The sequence below is a fragment of the Nelumbo nucifera genome, chromosome 4 (genome assembly GCF_055504915.1).
Source record: "Nelumbo nucifera cultivar China Antique chromosome 4, China Antique-T2T, whole genome shotgun sequence".
NCBI classification, from domain to species: domain Eukaryota; kingdom Viridiplantae; phylum Streptophyta; class Magnoliopsida; order Proteales; family Nelumbonaceae; genus Nelumbo; species Nelumbo nucifera.
The window spans coordinates 8,432,018-8,451,499 of NC_142652.1; the positions used below are offsets into that span (position 1 = coordinate 8,432,018).

Below are 19,482 nucleotides of genomic sequence, written 5' to 3' on the forward strand. Positions count from 1 at the left end.
GATCTCTTTAACAGGGCCCTTCATTTGAGGTTTGAGAAGGGGATGGTAGGTCTATCCTTCTGTGATTTTGTTGGAACAAGAGAGGAAAAGGCTAGGATGGCAGAATATAGAAAGAAAGAATGGCCTCGACGGTACAAGGTGACTTGGGATAGAATTAATTTGGCAGTATGGTCTTTGTCAAAATAGAAAGAACCATTGGTGGATAATATGATTTTCCTTTTCTGAAATTACTTTGTCATGCAGAATGGATCCCATCTTTGGCAGTTGGCACTGCAGAAACGGAAGGAAGGCCGATGCCCTCTTGAACCTGGGGAAGTGGCAGTTATTCTTCGAGCCATGGGCTACCCCAAAGAAACACAAATATATGTTGCTTCTGGACAGGTCTATGGTGGACAGAACCGGATGGCACCACTCAGGCACATGTTCCCGAATCTGGTAAGGTTCCATTTGCCAGTTGAAATTCTTTCTATGTGAAGTTGGCTACTTACACCAAAGCCTTAGTCCCAATGTTTTAAGACCCGGACCAGACTGGACAGTCAAAACTGTTAGACCCGGCAGAATTGTTGAAACCGATCCAACTGGTTTCAACGACCCACTCCAGTCAGTAAATTCTCAGAAACCACTAACTCATTTTGTTACTTGTGCTCAAATATTATATCTGTAATTATATATTTTATTAAATACATGTACATTTTTATGAAATGTTAATGGTGAGAATTGAGTTCTGGACATTTGGGACTGAAAATGATAAACTGACCATCGAATCAACATACTTAGACATGTTTTATATATATATATATTAAATATGTGACTCGCAGTCAAACCATTTGACCCATGACCTGGAAGCATTCTGGTTTTGTGTCCGGTCTGAGTCTTACAACATTGCTTAGTCCTGCATGAAAAACTGATTAATGATGGTGTCCTTTCCAATTGTGTTTAGTACCTGATAGGGAATCAACGACCCTATGATGGAATATTTTATGAGTTAGCTGGTGTCTTTCAGAAATTATGAGTCTTACTAACGATCTTATTAAGTTTAAAGAAAAATTCCAGAAATGTTCACATTACTTTTTTTATTAGGGCAAAGAATATTGTGTTACTATAAAAGAGAGCAAGGTGTGCCCGCAAATCTTTACAAAAGGCCATACATGAAAGATGTATCAGTATACAATATAGCAGTGCTCCAATTGGTCAGGTCGCTATTTGTAAATGTATCTTGCCATGGCTGAGTTGTGCAATAGCTTAGAACTGAGTTCAGTTTGCTGCATCAAGGCATTTTACAGAGCCTGATTGAGTAAGCTGATGTTCGTACAGATAGGTGGAGTTGACAGAGGCCAGGTCAAATGGATTCATTAAAATCTTCAATAAATGAAATTGTTAATTTATTCTATTTGGGGGATTATGACAGGTCACCAAAGAAGAATTGGCAAGCAAAGAGGAATTGGATGGTTTCAGAAAGCATGTGACAAGCCTGGCAGCCCTCGACTTCTTGGTCTGCTTGAAGTCAGACGTGTTTGTGATGACCCATGGAGGCAACTTTGCAAAGCTGATAATTGGGGCTCGCAGGTACATGGGGCACAGGCTGAAGTCCATCAAACCAGATAAGGGGCTCATGTCCAAATCTTTTGGGGACCCCTACATGGGCTGGGCCACTTTTGTGGAGGATGTGATTATCACCCACCAGACACGTACGGGATTGCCTGAGGAGACCTTCCCCAACTATGACCTGTGGGAGAACCCTCTTACTCCTTGCATGTGTAAAGCATGATCACATAAAGCATGCAATATTGTGGTTTCTGAGTTGAAGTTTCAGACAGTGACTTCATTAGAGGGAATATTTCTTCTCCAAGAATCACGAGGGATGATCGTAAAAAATTCAAAAGTTTTGTTCCGAGCAAGAAATCAACTAATGTACTTGAGGCGAAAAACTGATCATCATCTTTGTCTGAGACATGGTGCCTGAGGAGCAGGTGAGGTGCCGATTTTTTAATGACCATCTGATTGTGAACATGTTATTACGGATAATTTTGTTGCTCTCTGGAAAGCACTAAATGACTTTCTATGTATTATTTTGATGAATGGGTATCATGTATAAAATTAGGGTATTCAAAAATCGAAAGCAGTTGAGGTCTCTTTCATCCAGAGTGTCCTTGGTTTGATCACTTCATCTTAGTATCCAATTGATTTTTCACTACTTGTACCATCCAACTTTCTTGACTCTGCATTCTAACCGCGAGTGTCTTAAACCTTTTTCCTTTTGCCGTTCAAAGAAGGAAGCCATTCGATATTTGGATTCGAATTGGATGGTTTGATTATCTGGACTTGGAGATGGAGTAGGCCGATCCCAGTCATCTAGAGCCTAGAAGCCTAGAACTGAAAAATGTGCTACATGATGCTCCCCAAACTGTGTTACATCGATTCCTAAAAGCTTGTGATGGACAAAGCCACTTTAGGCATTGCCTTGCAGTTGCAGGTTGCAAACGTGCGACAAACAACCGCTCTTACTCTATGTTCTGTTAAAGAATGTGCAGACACACTTTTTGTCCTCGATGAAGCTTCAACTCTTAATGCCAGATGAAGATTGTGGAATATTTTATTATTTATTTACGCTTAACGCAACACAATTATCACATACCAAACTGTAATCAATGTTCGAATGTAAATTGTAAAGGTATCAACACAGTGGCTAAGAGCCTAGAACGCTGCGAATACAAAATGGATTTACTGCTGAAGCTTCAAAACACCTTGCTTATTGCTTACATATCTTTTCCTATGGATATTCTGCATTTTATTTTTTTTAGAAAAAAAAAAAGGATTGAAGGATTATTATCAATCAGTCGATAAGCAATGCGACGCAAAAGGGACACTGATACACATGAATAATTCTGAGGGTGAGGGTCCCTTGCCCAGTGGATGTCTGGTTTGGCTACACCCGGCTGTAGAGATTAGAGACTACAGGCGCGTATTTATAGGATTAATTACTTACACTACCTATATGATTTAGCAAATGAACAATAACTTATTCCACTATTTGAACAAGTACTTGACAATGAGTCAATGAACAAAATTCTCCCAGTCGCATTAAATTAATCAATCATCTAATTAAAAATTAGAAAAGACATAATATAATAGAGAATAGAATGAAGTGCAGGGAGAATAGGGGATGGTGTGTTTTCACTTTTCACTGCTTCTTTTTTCTTCACGGTTCACACACTTGTGAGCAACTGCATGAGAAGAGGGACCACCGACCACGAAATGTGGAAAAGAGAATAGGACCGATGAACCATTACCATTTACCAGCCGACAAATAAAACTTAAAGGTGTGTTTGGATCTGCTCCTGCAGAGCGTGCCTTACACCAACCTCACAGCAAATCCCATGGAGTTCGACTTCAGTCGGTGCAAGTCCATATTCATACCTTTCCAATACTCTCTTGACTCTTGTAGTTTTGCTGATTCAGTCACTGTAAAGCCTGTTCGAACAGAGACCGGATCTGCTCCTCACACAAGCGCCTCACATCGACCACACATGCACATCCTATCATATATTGAGAATATCTCCCGTACTTAAAGATTATTATTGAGGAGAGATGTTTCCAATGCACAGTGGATGTGCCTGTGAGGCGCCCATATGTGAGGAGCAGATCCCGTTCCGTTTGAACAACCATTATAGCCTTACATATATCTCCTCCAGAAGTGCGGACAAGGCTGTAAAGGCTGTTACTGAAGCCGATCCGTGCGAGGAGCAGATCGCATAGCGTAGCCCTGCCCGTAGCCCGTAGAACGTGCTTTATGAAATATGAATGAGCGTCGTCAACACTAACATTAACGCCGTTCATTCTCGCTCTTTTACACAACTTACTGCTGTAAGTAAAGCAAGAATGGGTTTATAGAAAAACAAAAGTAAAGCAAGACTGATCCCTGTCTACTCTTGTCAGTGTCTGAATTTCGAAACAGCTAATACCAGAAGCCATGAAAATCTTCGCTTTCACCTCTCTCTTCTTCTTCACTCTTGTTGTTTCTCACAGGTGCTTCTGTTCTTCTTCCTTCTCTATCTATATATGCTTTTGATGTTGCAAACAGTTGGAGCTTTTTGGAGAAATTATTATACCCCTATTCTCTCTCTAAAATGTTTTTTAGTTTAGATGGTTCCTTGTGAAATGATTAATAGCTCAACTTATCAGTTGCATGAAATTAGAAGCATAGGTGACACCCATTCCAAGCAATTGTTTGCAGCAGCTTTGCTTTTCTATTTGTAAATAAATAAACACATTTACCAAATTCTTTGCAGTTCCTATTTGACTACATGGATTAATGCGTTAGAATGCATTCTCAACAAAATTTTTGCAGCATTTGTTTATGTGTATATACTGTACTGCACTAATTCGTTGTATATGGTCCTATATGGATGAAGCTGAATTTGTTACTTTCATGAAACCTTGGGGAATCAAAACAAACTCAATCATTTTCATGAATTTTTTTGAGGCATTAAGCTCCTGCTTCTGGAAATTATCTTGGGGGAATCAAAACAAACTCCATCATTTTCATGAATTTTTTGAGGCATTAAGCTCCTGCTTCTGGAAATTTTTTGCAATGATAGTTCGCTCATGCGTAAGCTAAGTTTGAAAAATTATTTTTGAATTAACCTGCAGGAATAAAGATCTGCCAAATGTCCAGTAAAATAAATACAAAAAAGTTCACTTAGAGTTTGCTATGGTGTAGGAGTAACATTGGCCCATTAAACTCGGTTTATTAAATGACAAACAAATAGCTGCATACCACATTTTCTGCGGTATTTACTTATATAATATATTATATATATTTGCTTGGGCTCCTGGAGTTTAGCAGTTATCATTCGTCAATTTTGATATTTCATGAAGTAATAAGGAATTAAAAGTTATCCATTTCAGGGGATTAACTGAAGCTTTGTCAACAAGACAACAAGAGCAAGCCCACCTCCCTCCGAGAGGTTGGAACTCATATGATTCCTTTTCATGGACCATCTCAGAGGAGGAGTTCCTGCAAAATGCAGAAATCATCTCTCAGAAGTTACTAAGTCACGGATATAAGGTCAGAATTACAGATAATAAACTCATTTAGGGAATATTTTTTAAGCTAGATAGAATGAAACCATTTTCTATTTTTCTATAGCATTTGAATGCAGAAGCGTATAATCTGATATTAGTGTATTTTGATTTTTGTTAGCATCCCAATAATAGTACCATCTTTAGATGTTGGTTTTATGCTTTCAACTAATTAAGTGAATTGATGTTATTTTACTTAGTTATTGGACGCCAGGATTGTTGTCCAAGTAGATGGAATCCTTTTACATGAAACTTAATCTGCTTTTTCTTTCTTTGTAGTACGTTGTGGTGGATTACCTCTGGTATAGGAGAAAGGTGGAAGGTGCTTACACAAATTCACTTGGATATGATGTGATAGATGAATGGGGAAGGGTAATCCCTGATCCCAATAGATGGCCTTCCTCCAGAGGTGGTAAAGGATTCACTGAAGTAGCCAAGAGAGTACATGATATGGGATTGAAGTTTGGGATTCATGTTATGAGAGGAATAAGCACACAGGCAGTCAATGCAAACTCTCCCATCTTAGATGTTTTCAAGGTATGGGTCTTTTTTCCCCTTATATATTAACAAAGAACTGAAAGTAAATGCTCCTTGGCAGGTAAGAATGCTATTGGAGATTGTTTTTTACCAACAAATGAGAAGGGGAAACCTGAATATATGAATCCTCATTATACATAATGACAAGTTTTTCTGTTAGGGAGCTGCATATGAGGAGTCTGGACGTCAGTGGCAGGCAAAAGATATAGGACTGAGAGAGAGGGCTTGCGCATGGATGTCACAGGGTTTCATGAGTGTGGATACCAAGTTGGGAGCTGGAAGAGCCTTCTTGAGGTCATTGTATTACCAGTATGCAGAATGGGGTGTTGATTTTGGTATCAAATTAACAACTAAAATTCTTCCTGTTATTTATTTATTTATTTATTTTGTATTTTCAATGGACATGGAGCATGATAAAATTATGATTCCATACAGATGAACATAAGGAACAGAAATCATTCCCTTTTAATACTTATTGGTAAATATACTAGTGATTGTTGTACAGAAACAACTACATCTGTTATTAAGTACTGTGATATGGAAGTATATGGAATTTGACAAGAACCAAGCATTTGACTAAAGTGATTATGTATTTTGTTAGGTAATTTTTGAGTCCTGAATAGTTTAGTAAATAGATGTTGGTCTTGTTCCAGTAAAGCATGATTGCATATTTGGTGATGACTTGGATGTAGATGAAATAAGTGCTGTTTCAGAGGTAAGCAATAACCTTCTCCTTGTTCCACTGCATTCTTTCTTTCTTTTCCCTTATCATTTTGTCAGGTTATAAATTTCTATTTTGAAGGAGTTATGAATTCATGAGGTGAAACTTCTTGTCAGATCTTGGAGAAGCTTGACCGCCCTATGTTGTATTCTCTCTCTCCTGGAACTAGTGTAACACCTACCATGGCGAAGGATATAAGCAGTCTTGTGAACATGTACAGAATAACAGGGGATGATTGGGATTCATGGGGCGATGTGGCAGCTCACTTTAACATATCAAGGCAAACTGTTGTTCTTTAATTCCGTTTGATTTTTTTTTTATTTGGGTTGAAATTTCCAACTTAAGCTCCGTGTTCCATCTCTCTCTCTCTCTCTCTCTCAGCATCTTATATTTACTGTTCTAACAGGGACTTTGCTGCCACCAATATGATAGGAGCAAATGGCTTGAAAGGGAAGTCTTGGCCAGACCTAGACATGCTACCACTAGGATGGCTTACAGATCCAGGTGATTAATTTTGCAGATATCGGGTATGGAACATTTGTCCTTTCTATGTCAACACCGACCCAGATGACATTTTCCTTCTGGGCTGTGTTTGGTTTGAAAGAAAAGGTAGGGAAAGGTACCTTGTAAAGGTTTCCCTACCTTTTTCCTTCAAACCAAACACAGCCTTGAGGAATGAGTAGGTCGGGTTCAACCCAAAATCTCAAATATGCATGTGCTATTGTCTTCTTGCCAAGATACCATCAAGCAGGTCTTGGATCATTGGAACAGAAGTAAAGATGACCTAGTTACTTTATATTAAGGAGAACTAAATTTCTTTGAACCACTATGCAGCAATTATTGTTTAATCCTTTTTTTTTAGCTATCTAATATGTCATGCCTTGATCTGAACTGTCTAAGCATGCCAAACTTTAAGAGGTTCACAAGTGAGGCATACCTTTTGGTAACATCTGAAGAAAACACTAATTAATTCAGATATTTTCTTACTACTAGGTTCAAATCTAGGTCCCCACAGGAAATGCAATCTCACTCTTGATGAGCAAAGAACTCAGGTATGTAGATGTATTATTTAGTCAACTTGGTGTCCCTTTTAACCATTTGGCTTTGTTTCTTAACCGTGGTAAATTTTATTTCATCAACAGATGACTTTGTGGTCTATAGCCAAGTCCCCTCTCATGTTTGGAGGTGATATGAGGAAGCTAGACAAGAAAACATATGATCTCATCACCAATCCTACCCTATTGGAAATAAACTGGTTTAGTGCAAACAATATGGAGGTATACTCCCTATTTTGCTCAATTAGTGATTTCCATGTAAACCAAATAAGAGGTGCATTATTGGCTCATTTCCCTGTTCTACTTTTCAGTTTCCTTACATCAGAGGTACAGAAGATCTCAGAAATAGCAAAGGAGTCCTGATTCCTCAATCTAAAAGTCTCAAGGATACAGACACATTACATAAACACGTTTTCAATCTTATAAGCTGTAAGGAACATAGAGCAAAAGGTTGGGTCATTGAAGCACTCAATCAAGATATTGAAAGAATTTGCTGGCAAGATTACTTCCTGAAAAGACACAAGCTACCAGTTTGCCTAAACAAGAGAAAACCTCTCCTGACATCGTATGAAAGTTAGCTATTGCCTTTTCTAATCTTTCCATGTAAAAACTAAATATTGTTTATATTATTATTTTATTATTCCTTAAGTTATTCTCATTTGCTGATTATACAGAGATTCAGAGATAATTTACAAAGAGAACCATCAAGGAAAGCTCCATTTACTAGCAACAGGCACCACAGATATATGCTTGGATGCTTCTACAAACAGGAAACTTGCTTCACATGAACTGAGGAGTTGTTCATTGTCCCCTTGCAGATGGGATGCTAATCAGGTAATTCTCCAGTTCTGTCCAAGGTGTGAAATTTCAATTTTGGAGATCCCTTTGAGATATAATTTGCTAAAGTCTAGTGAAAATGTTGGACAAGTGTAACAAAAAAAAAATCCATGCTGACAATAATTTTATTGGCAGTTAAGTTGCATAGTTTGTATTCTTCCAGTAAATTTCATAGTTTCCATTTGGGGTCATATTGAGTCAATGAATCTAATCCAGTTTCAAACAGAACTAAATTAATCGAATAGCTATACATATAGTGGCATTTATTATGTAAGGCAAAAAATGCAATAAATCTGGAAGTCTGAAGTAAAAAAATAACGCATACCTAGTGGATAAAAAAAGGTAAGGAAATGACTTTCTAAGAAGAGGAAATTGTATGACATATTAGATGCAACTAACATTGCCTGTGTTCAACAGATGTGGGAGTTAAACTTTAATGGGACACTTGTGAACAGCTATTCTGGTCTTTGTGCAACAGTAAAGATGGTTGAAGGTGATATATTTAATTGTGTTTGATTCCCTTTTGTGTATATATTTTTCATAGATGGTGCATTTGAAAGCTAATGTTTTGGAATAATTAACTGATCATTCAAGCAGGTAATGATATTTATAATGGAATCCGCTCTTGGGTTGCAACTGGAAGACAAGGTCTGATTGCTTAACATCATCCACCCATTTTCCCTTAATTTTTGTGAGTTTTGTTGGGTGGAGACGCCCTTAAAAAGCTATCCTTTAGCTTTGACATTAATTGTATTTTACGTAGATCCTTGGCATCAACATCACTTTAGCTTTTACTAAGAAAATGGCTAGCCACTAGTTTGCCACTTATATTTTGGACAATCTTCTTGTGCCCAATACTCTAATTTTATGTTTTTTTCCTTTTGGTTTCCCCATCCTTAATATATTTTCTTGCTTTGCAGGAGAGATATACATCTCATTTTTCAATCTGAGCCCTAGCAGAATGATAATATCTGCAAAGATATCAGATCTTCTTAAGGTACTTCCTAATATGAACTTGAGTAAAACTTCATGTACGTACAATGAGGTTTTTAGTGAGAAAGAGTATAGAGTGTCTGAAGAAACGATATCAGCAACAGTTGAGGCACATGCTTCAGCATTATTCATATTGCACTGTAATTAATTCAGCTTGCTTTTTCTTTTCTTTTTTTTTTTTTTTTTTTTTTTTTTTTGGGGGGGGGGGGTAATTATAGTGATTAGATCAGAATGAAAACACCACTTCTACTTGCTGTTGATGAATTTCTGATCGAGTATTTCAACATTTAGCACAAATATCACATACAGAGCATCTGAAACTTGAACTGGAAATATGTTGGGTAATTTATGCAGGATTAAGTTTGCATTTATATCTATAAGCGAGTTTCTAATCTGAGTATTTCAACATTTAGCATAAATATCACATACAGAGCGTCCAAAACTTGAACCGGAAATATGTTGGATAATTTATGCAGGATTAAATTTATATTTATATCTATAAGCGAGTTTCTTGAGATAAGGGGCCATTACTTGGTGTAATTATAAAATTTCAGGTTGACGATTTGAATGAGAGAGTTCAGGTCTGAGAATAGCCAGTGGTCGCTTTGTGCAAGAAAATTCTGAAGACTGAAGGTTTGGTTTTTATCCAGTCCATCCCTCCAAAGCAGTATCTATGAATTCCTTTCAGTTTATCTTAAAAACCAAGAACCTTAGAGCGCTTCTCTGGGAGGGGTAAACCGGATATGAACCCAACCTCGAAGTAACTGCTCACTGCAGGCTGGAAGGAGACCTACAGCAACAGGGAATTCAATTGATAAAAAGTTGACCTTAAATCAATGAGTTTTAAAAAATTCATCAAATTCATACCCTAAATAATTCTGTAAATTGGAAACAATACAGAATCTGATTTGAGGTCAGGTTTCAGATATACCTTTCTTGCTCAAATCCAGATCAGTTGTGGAGGGTGGATTTAGGCCCACTGATCGAATGGAAACATGGCAAAATACTAAAAGTCAGCTGAAAGCTGAGATAGCCGTGGCCCCCCAGATGGCTTCAATGAGACGATTCAAGGAGACGTGGAGATTGGAAAGTGTTTCCCAGTATGTGTTAAATTGTTTTTGTTTCTTCTTCTTTCTCTCGGCTTTGATACCCACGTATTCATGTATATTGTGTTGAGCTCAAAAATTCATTTTTGGTATTTCTATCAACCTATTCATGAGAGTTGACCTCAACTGAAGAACGTGTTTTGATTTTCACAGAAGGGACGAGAGGGATGCATCATGCATGAATGGAAAGTTAAAATGTGTTTGGAGGAAGAAGGTGTTTTCTGTTTTCAGAGAGTTTCTACTTTTTAGGCGTTTGTTTGCGTGCACGTTTATTTTTGTTGCAAATTTTGTCGTGTGATTAAATTGCTTTCGCCTTTCGGTTTTCCGATCAAAATTGGAGTGGCAATTGGCAAATGGACGGGTTATACTGGAATCTGGATGTATGCTTGTAGGCGTAGGAATAGGATGAAGTAAAGAATTCACTCAATTCAGAGAGAGAGAGAGGGTGGGTGGGGTGGTGGTCCAAGAACATGGGTGGCCGGCTTATCAGATGTCATCACTGATGTCATGTATGATGTAGATGCCATGCCATCATCATTCGCATTGATTCATTGATGGGGCTCTATTTTATGATACATCTTTTAGTTTTTCATGGAAATTATAAGAATGCCACTCTTTACCAATTCTTTTGTTTTTTTTTCTTTCAAATTACAAGAATGCCACTCTTTCTTATCAACTCTCTCGCTCTTGATTTTTTCTTTCAAATTATAAGAATGCCATTCCCTTCTACCAATTCTCTCTTTCTCTTCTCTTTTTCTTACAAATTATAAGAATGTCATCTCTTTTTTTAAATTACAAGAATGTCACTCTCTCTCAAATTGAGGGAGACCTTAGCTCGGCATCTCGCCTGTTTGGGGATCTGTAGTCAAAGGTTGTCGAGACCTCAGTTCGGCATCTCGCCTACTGGGGGACCTGTAATCAAAGGTAGTCAAGTTCGAGCTGAGCCGAACTCGAACTTCTGAGCTCAAACTCAAGTTTCTAATTCGAATCGAGCTCGAGCTAGACGACACCTCGACCATTGAGGAAGACCTCGGCTCAACACCTCGATCACTGAAGAAGATCTCGGCTCAGCATCTCGACAATTGAGGGAGACCTCAGCTCAGCACCTTGTCAAGTAAGGGAGACCATAGCTCGACCCCTCGCCTACTAAGGAAACCTCAACTCAACACTTCAGTAGATGAGGGAGACCTCGGTTTGGCACCTCGGCACTTGAGAGACTTCGGCTCAGCACCTTGGCTACTTGAGAGAGCTGCAATCAAAAGTAGGCGAGCTCGAATTTTCAAGCTTTTGACTTGAGCCGAGCTTGAACTCGAACTCAAATCTCTAATTCGAATCAAGCTCAAACCTGATAGTTTATGAGAGAGCCCCTGCAACACAGAACCCTCTTCGCTAATTTAATATTTAAGCAATATGTGAAAGAGGAGATTGGAGAAGCAGCCCAAAGTCTAACCCAAGCTCCTTATAGGCTTATAGTCTTTTACCCGTATTATATAAATATAATGGAATCTTGGTTGGGCCCAAATTAATCCACTTACATGATTAATTAATAATAATTGTGCACTGTTTTCTTTTCTCTTTTCTAGAAAGGCAATTATAAAATTTGTGTTGGAGATGATAAGGTCTCTTACCCCATAAAATCATGGAAAGACTAAAAGCGTGGGAAGTGGGAACCTTCGAATCTCATCTCATCTCGTATTATTGCACTTTCGTGATCCTGCCCCATAAAAACTCTTTCTCCATTATTTATTAATCTTTTCAACCAACCAGTCACAGTCCTTAATTCCTAAGCACCAAAATAAAACGAGATTCAACAGATTTTAAATCACTTACAATTGCCTTTTTCTTTTATTTTTTACCTTTTTACTGCTCTGCTCTGCTCAGCCTGAGCAGATAGTGGAATTTGAATGGCCAAGCTTGGCTTTCCTTTCTACTTTCCAGGTCCAAGGACTCCAAATAAACATATATTAAAAGATACCGCTAAGTCTGGATCTACTTCTCCACTCACACATAATTCATAAAAATGTGTGTAGTGTAAATATATATCAAAATCGAGAAGACCCCCACCCATTTCTCTTGAATTCTGTATGTCTTCGGTAAATTTCTTAAATTATTCTTATGGTTTAGTTAATTGATTAAGTATACCTTTATTATTTGACTATTATCTAATGTTACCTCTATTGTTTCTAACAATTGATTAGATCTATCCTTATTGTTAACATCTGCCAATATTCCGTCAAAACCTATACACATGTGACACTACGTGACATTTAAATTTTTTTTAAAACCCAATATTACCCTAATCCCCTTCCTCTCAATCGGCAGGTCCAGCACCCCCCTTCCTCCTCCGACCTCTCTCGCTTCCCTCTTTCATTCCCTTTCTTCATTTTCTCCTTCTCTTTCTAAAACAAGAACCCTCCTCCAACCTCTCTTCCCTCTGTTTGTTTGTGTAGGATAGGAGAACAACAACAACTCTCATAGCAATCATAGTGGATAGAGCCACTGGAGAGATCGGCAACAGCAGAGAAGAAATCATGAAGACCATGTTCGAATTGGAAAAATCCTCTCCTGCTAAGATATTCTCTAGCGCTCTTTCATTTCCTTCATCTTTGTAAGCCCTAGATGAGATTACTTCTCTTCTTTATGATCTTAGATTGAACTGGTTTGATTTGGGGAGAGATGTATTAGATTAGGGTTAGGTAGGGGAAATGATAAAGCAGAGGCGGAATTTGCAGAAAGTAGAAAGTAGCAAGCATCGCCACCAACAATAACGTCAATAGCAAAGTAGAGGCAGAAGTAGGAAAAAAAATCTCATTTTTTTCCTTTTTTATGGCTTAGGTCTTGTTCATTATCTGCTCTCTAAGAAATCTCTAGCACCAAGCTCTAATTCTACCCCAAGGAGGTTCTTTAAGAAGCCTTTTCCACCACCATCTCTCTCCAAGCATATCCAGGCAGTGTTGGATCTTCTTCAAGAGCCTCCCTTTCTTAGATCTCTCTATTTCTATTTTTGCAACCTTCGATCTTCTTGGACAGGATTTGAACGAGTTAGAGAAAAAAGTGTGTTGAAAGAGAGAGAGACTTCATTGTGCGTAGGTGAAGAGTGAGAAAATGAGAGATAGGAGAGAAAACTGTTTTTAAAGGGATTTAACAGAAGGGTAAAATTGAGATTTTAGCCCTTCCGTCAATATTTAAAGATATTTAAAGACAATGACAATTTTTTTTTGAGAGAATAGGGGTAGCGTTAGAGAATAGTCAAAGAAATTTGCCCAATAAATAAATCAAAGTACCAACAACCAAGTGAGTCCCGTATTTATATAAATCAAAGCCAAAGGTTGCTCGCAAGGTTTCATTTCAGCTTATCACAGAAACGAGGAGAGGAGAAGACTGGAGAGGGTGCTGCATACTCATCTGTGGAGTGTGGAGTGCAGATGCACGCACACCTTCTTCCAAGGCTCTAATTCTAACTTCCTCCTGTTCTTCACTCTTCTCTCTCGCTTCTCTTCCTTTCCAGAAAAGAAAGGTTTTCTTTGATAAAATGGACCTTGCAACGGGAGCTGCTTCTTCTTCCCCTTACTTCACTAGGTTTTCCAATCCCTACTCTTACCGTCGTATTTCTTCCAGCTTGAAAACTTACAGACACAAACATGTCCATTCCCTCGCGGAGCCCATCAAGTGCCATCGAAATCCAAATCCTATTCTTAGCTTCTCCTGTTCCTCCGCCCTCACTGAAACTCCGCTAGGAGTCTCTGAGATTTCCAGTTGCAAGCTTCAACGTTTTGTCTCTGAGTTCCAATCGCTGTCCGAGCCGATTGATCGCGTTAAACGTTTGTTGCATTACGCCACTCTTCTTCCTCCTTTCCATGACACGAAGCGTGTCCCGGCCAATCGAGTCATGGGCTGCACCGCGCAGGTTTGGTTGGACGTCTCCATGGATGACTACGGAAGGATGAGATTCTCCGCCGATAGTGACTCCGAGATCGCCAAGGGCTTCTCTTCCTGCTTGGTTTCCATACTCGACGGAGCGTTCCCCGACGAGGTTCTGGCGTTGAAGACCGAGGATTTCGCCGCACTGAATGTTGGGCTTCCTGGCCGCGCTCATTCCCGGGTGAACACGTGGCATAACGTGTTGATCACTATGCAGAAGAGGACTAAATCTCTGCTTGCTGCGAGAGAAGGGAAGCCTCAAGCCTCCCGTCGATCCTTTCCCATCTCTGGTTGTCACAATCGACGTTATTCATGCCAACGGGAGCTATGCTGAAGCTCAGGTTGGCAACCGCTTGCCTTATTTGTATCCCTGAAATTTCTATTCTATTTCTTGTCTTCTTTCTTTTTCTGTTTCCAGTGTTCTTTGCTTACGAAGGAGAAATAGAAAATGATAAAATCTCCAAAAGAAGTTAGAAGTCTTTTCTCCAACTTCGTTGGGCTCAGCATTTTTTTAACATAATCGTATTTCAGGTGTATGCTCTTACTCACGCATGGCATTCTCGTGAACTCCATTTAAATGGCATAGAATAGGAGTGTAGGCATTAAGAACTTGATGAGCGATAGATGTTGTCAAAATGTATATCGTTGGGTTCAGCATTTTTAAATATATTCGTATTTCAATTGTATGCTTACTCATGTATGTGGTTCAATCTCTGTTTAATTGGCACACTGTAGGCCACAAGAACTTGACGAGTGACGGATGTTGTCAAAATGTAACACCCTTGAGATTTTGACAAGATCTGTTAAAGAAAGAGTAACTTGCACATACTTATCAAAAAAATACAAAAAAGAGTAATTTACACATCAATCAATTTCAGCTAATGGCAATTTCAACATCAGTTTTACATTTGGTCCACGTGATTTGCGTAACAATTAAAGTGGTGTTCAATTCATGGTTGTAAATAAAGGTGGTATGGTTCCAGAACCATATCGGTCTTTTTTTTTTTCTATGAAAATGACAATTTTTTTAGGAACCACAAAATGCAAAAGAGGCTGTTCTATTCATGGTTCAAAAAATGAACCATGATATGTGAGCATTGGTTTTATGATTCATTCACTATCTACTTTTAATTGTACAGTCATCATCAAATAGAGACATTACGACTAGAGCCATAGTGGTTGAGAAAGTTATAAGAAGTTGTGTTAAAAAAGGCCATTTTGCTGTTTCTAGAACCAAGGATTGCTGGTTCTGGAACCAGTAATAACATACAAAATGCTGGCTATGTTTGTGAGCTAGATGAAACACAAACATAACCATGAACTGAAAACCCCTAAATCACCACTTTTAAGAACAAATTTCATGAAGTGCGATCAGTTGAGGTCTTGGTGTAAAATAAGTTCTGCTTGGAGAATGACTGCATTGGTATTAAATCCAAACAAAGTTTGACTAATCTAGTTTTGGACCAATTCAAGGGAAGAAGATTCATCTAATCAAATCCCCACCCAAAAAAAAAAAGAAAAAGAAAGAATGACACAACCTGGTTTTCAGTACAGTTTCCTGGGTCTAGCTCTGCATCAATCTTCAGCTGCTTTATGTGAATATGCTAAAGTTTCTGCACCTCATCAGGTATGACCTTTATAAAATCTTCTCCACTTTCTTGTTTAAACACTCACTATATTTTGGGGAAATATAACTTTTGTTGTGGAATATTTGCTTCTTGTTTAATTTACCTGAAAAATATTTCCCCATTATATCCCTTTTATTACTTATTTTTTGTTGCTTATCTAGTAAATGTAAGTTGACCATATCAAAATTTATTTCAAATAAGTGAAGTTTTATGAGGTCTTCATTATGTTATTGCCAGTCTCTGTTTTTATATTCTTTCATCAAAATTCCATTCTAATGTTGTTACAAAGTTTATTTCCCTTGAGATGAATCTTATTACAAAAATAAGTTTTGATAATGGCATTTACCTTGTATTGTTGCTCTGTTTAACTAAAAAGGAAAGCTATATCACTGTTTTGTTACTCCAATGGATTTCTGAGCAATATAGAATACTAAGTACCACTATTCTGTAAGTGCAGGTTAGGTTTTTGTTCCCTGACCAGTTAAAAGTTAAAGAGCTTTTTGATGTGCTAAAGGAGAAGAGATTAGTGTAATGCATGTTTTTACATAGACAGAGGTCCAAGAGTCTTAACTGCTGTACAGAAGCAGTGGCCTCACATCCATATGTCCGACTCATTAGTTATGGAAGATAGGGCAGCCAAGATGACAGAAGTTGGATGCCAAGTTATTGCAGTTCTGTGTATAGATTTCTTGTCAGAAAATGTGCATGCAATTTGATCAGGCTGACTTCAAAAGGGTACTTCTGTCTCCTCATTCTATACCTTTGGTATTTAAGAATATTATGTTGAATATCTGTACATACACATCCACACACACAAACATATGGATAGACATAGAGTTATATTTATCACTATACATACTAAATCCATCTATAGTTTTGAGATCTTGGAGAGTGAAATACATCAATTTATTTTGGAAGCCTTCTGGCTGTCCGTTTGCTTTGGTGGCATCTCACCTCTTCCCCTTCTTTTCTAATTCTTTTATCTATCAATTGATGTACTTCAAACCCAACAGTCTTTCCCGTGGTTTCATTCCTATGATTGCATGTAGTAGCTTTGAATTCCATGATTTCCTGACCATTGAGATCTGCAAAGGTACATTTAACATGCTTACATTTGCTCCAACTAACTTTGATCCAAATTTTCCTTTTATACATCTTAAAAACTGTTGAATTTAATCTGTTTATGAGCTTGTCCAATATGCTGCCCATTTTGACCCATGTCCTTTTTGGTCTACCCCTAGCCCTTCTAGACCCTTCAACTTGCAACAGATCCCTTTTTCTTACGGGTGTTATCAATGGTCTTCTTTGTATGTTACCAACCGATCTTAGTCTACTTTCTCTCATTTTATCACATATTGGAGGCTGGAGCTACTCCTAGGTTCCTTCAAATGACTTTATTTCTGCCCAATCCTTTCTAGTTTTTCCACATTTCTGTCACACTCATTTGTTGAACATTTTTTTTTTGATTGCCCAACACTTAGCTGCATATAGCATAGTTGGCCTTATAACTGTTTTATAGAATTTTCCTTTTAACCTAAGTAGTATTCATCTATCACATAAGACTCTAGAGTCTGGATGCACCCCTCCATTTGGCCCATTCTGAACTAATTCTATAGGCAACATCCTCCTCAACCTCTCCCTTGTTATGAAATATCAAATCAAAGTACTGGAAAGGATCACATTGATTTATCTCTTGGTCTCCAATCCTATGTGTGGCCTCATTTTCATTCATATTATTATTAAATTTACATAGCATATAATCTATTTTGGTCCTATTTATTTTAAAACCTCTTGTTTCTAAGAAATTTGCCCATAAAGCTAGTTTTGTATTTTATTTATGATTAGTTTCATCAATTAAAATAATGTTTATCAGCAAACAACATGCACCTGAGGTCATTCTTCTGAATATGTCTAGTCTTACCGTTCATCTACTTGTCCATACTTGCTCTTTAAGTAGGGAGTTTGCTTGGTTGTTCAACATTTTGCTTTGTACAGTTTAATTGGATTTCTAATGAAAGCATGGAGTCTTTTAATGTAGGTTAGGATTAGGGTAGTTTTCCATCTAGGAGCATCCAACTGATGTGTCAGTCTATCCAGCTTCAGGGAATCTGAGCTTGGAAATTTGGAGTGTTTCTTGGTACTATTGGCTATACTCTAGGACTTCTTCATATTTATCTTTTGGGTTGATTCCATTGTTTATGTCAAATAATCTGCACTAGTGTGACTATATCATTGAACTTTTACAGTTTGTTTTCTTATTGGAGTTTAAATTCTTCTTGGGTAATCACTGGGATCTTTTCGTTATAGTCCTTTTGAATAATACTATCTAGCCACTACTGTTGTATCATGTAAAATATTCTCTTATGCCCATTGCATTTGCTGCCTTAATGTATTTCCATACTCTATTTGCTTTTTTGCTTAGCTCTGAACTTGTATGGATCTTCTATTGTAGGACAGGACATGCATTGTACACAACTTTTTTGGACAAGAAGTTGTGGAAAACGTACAAAAAGCATGCTGTGATACATTCTTAACAGACAATCTTGAAGTCTCAGGAGAAATGTTTTCCCTGGTAGTGGAGGCAAAGAAAAGAGGAATGGGAGTGGTGGGATCCCACCCAAAACATACTAGATTATTAGATGTCATCAAATCTAGGATCCAAGAGGCTTTGGCCATAAATCTGGATGACCATCTTCAGTTGGTGCTAGGAACAGAATCAGGAATGGTGACCTCAATTGTTGAAGCAATTTGCAAGTTATCAAGTTATGCTGAGTCACTTTCTGGAAGAGCAAGTATTGACATTGAAATTGTCTTTCCTGTTTCATCAGATTTGTTGTCAAGAACATCTTCATTACAGGCCCTTGATTCTTTTGAAGCAGGAGGTCAGCTCCCAGTGGTTCCTGGAGAGGGTAGTGGGAATGCTCCCTTCATGGAGGCTGTGCGTCCTGCCCATACATGAAGGTGAATGCATTTACTGTTGGTAAAGAACCTGCATTGACTTTCTTCCCATATTTAGTGTCAAGCATAATCAGTCATGGCCTCAGAAAAGGTTTGTTGGAATGACATAGCTCACATATATGCTGAAGTAGATTAGTCTAGAAAAAGGCATATATAGTTGAAATAAAGAATTTTTGCTACATTTCTCCTTCAGACTATACTGTGTATACATACTAAACTGTTCATTTTAGCTGTTGCCTGTCATAAAAGCATCAGGCAGTTCCTATATTCATATTAGTTGTAAAAATCTGATATATGCATTAAGAGTATTATTTTAAATATCCATTTTATGGTACTTAAAGGCCTACAAAGTTCTAACTAAGTTGCAGCTCTTTTGTTGATCTAGTGGTTGCATGTACTGTGTAAAGTACACTAGCCTTCACATATGACACAAGTCATATTTTGAGGAGCCTTATTGTTAATTTCAATTTTCTAAGTTCTTAACCTGTGGTCTTTTTACAGTACTGTGCAACCATGCAGGATCTTATTTACTTTTCTTTGGTTACTGTTGAAATCTGTTAGTTAGTTAGTTTCCTTTTTTAATTAATTAACTCTTTGTTATTTTCTGTTCTTTAGTGCCACAGGGGCATTCTTGTAATCTTACT

At 37.8% G+C, this 19,482-nt stretch overlaps 2 protein-coding genes and 1 pseudogene across 9 annotated transcripts in view; all 3 read left to right on the plus strand.

Moving 5' to 3' along the window:
- LOC104591527 (O-fucosyltransferase family protein) overlaps positions 1-2,113 on the plus strand; it is a 29,983-nt gene extending 27,870 nt beyond the window's left edge. Inside the window, exons 9-11 of one of the 2 annotated variants that reach the window (XM_088902495.1) lie at positions 15-138; positions 244-435; positions 1,081-2,113. In XM_088902495.1, the coding sequence (XP_088758621.1) occupies positions 15-138; positions 244-435; positions 1,081-1,152 (388 nt within the window). In that variant the 3' untranslated portion in view covers positions 1,153-2,113. The remainder of the gene's footprint in view (positions 1-14; positions 139-243; positions 436-1,080) is intronic. The other variant, XM_010250388.3, reaches the window with a different exon arrangement.
- Positions 2,114-3,710: 1,597 nt separating this feature from the next.
- LOC104591526 (Melibiase family protein) lies at positions 3,711-14,718 on the plus strand. Of its 6 annotated transcripts, XM_019196723.2 has the most exons (16): positions 3,716-4,026; positions 4,909-5,068; positions 5,362-5,619; positions 5,780-5,954; positions 6,273-6,334; positions 6,457-6,620; positions 6,747-6,844; positions 7,334-7,392; positions 7,483-7,617; positions 7,707-7,960; positions 8,070-8,229; positions 8,650-8,725; positions 8,830-8,880; positions 9,153-9,229; positions 9,780-9,858; positions 10,151-14,718. In XM_019196723.2, exons 1-15 carry the CDS (start codon positions 3,971-3,973, stop codon positions 9,810-9,812), a joined length of 1,818 nt encoding a protein of 605 aa, XP_019052268.1. In that variant the 5' UTR covers positions 3,716-3,970; the 3' UTR covers positions 9,813-9,858; positions 10,151-14,718. The 6 variants fall into 6 exon arrangements, 5 of the variants coding, with proteins under 5 accessions (XP_010248687.1, XP_010248686.1, XP_019052268.1 ...); XM_010250385.3 differs by having other exon boundaries at positions 3,711-3,864; positions 3,937-4,026; positions 9,153-14,718; XR_016085586.1 differs by having other exon boundaries at positions 3,715-4,026; positions 9,153-10,325; positions 10,485-14,718.
- On the plus strand, positions 13,864-19,172 carry LOC104591972 (quinolinate synthase, chloroplastic pseudogene; annotated as a pseudogene). The gene is made up of 3 exons (XR_016085477.1): positions 13,864-14,593; positions 16,338-16,615; positions 18,333-19,172. The product of XR_016085477.1 is annotated as a quinolinate synthase, chloroplastic pseudogene (transcript).
- Positions 19,173-19,482: the final 310 nt, after the last annotated feature.

Excerpts from the sequence above, each read along its gene's own strand:
- LOC104591526 (XM_010250385.3), top strand. The coding sequence starts at position 3,971 with ATGAAAATCTTCGCTTTCACCTCTCTCTTCTTCTTCACTCTTGTTGTT. Across the intron at positions 4,027-4,908 it reads ACTCTTGTTGTTTCTCACAG|GGGATTAACTGAAGCTTTGT; the intron begins GTGCTTCTGTTC and ends TATCCATTTCAG. Across the intron at positions 8,230-8,649 it reads GCAGATGGGATGCTAATCAG|ATGTGGGAGTTAAACTTTAA; the intron begins GTAATTCTCCAG and ends TGTGTTCAACAG.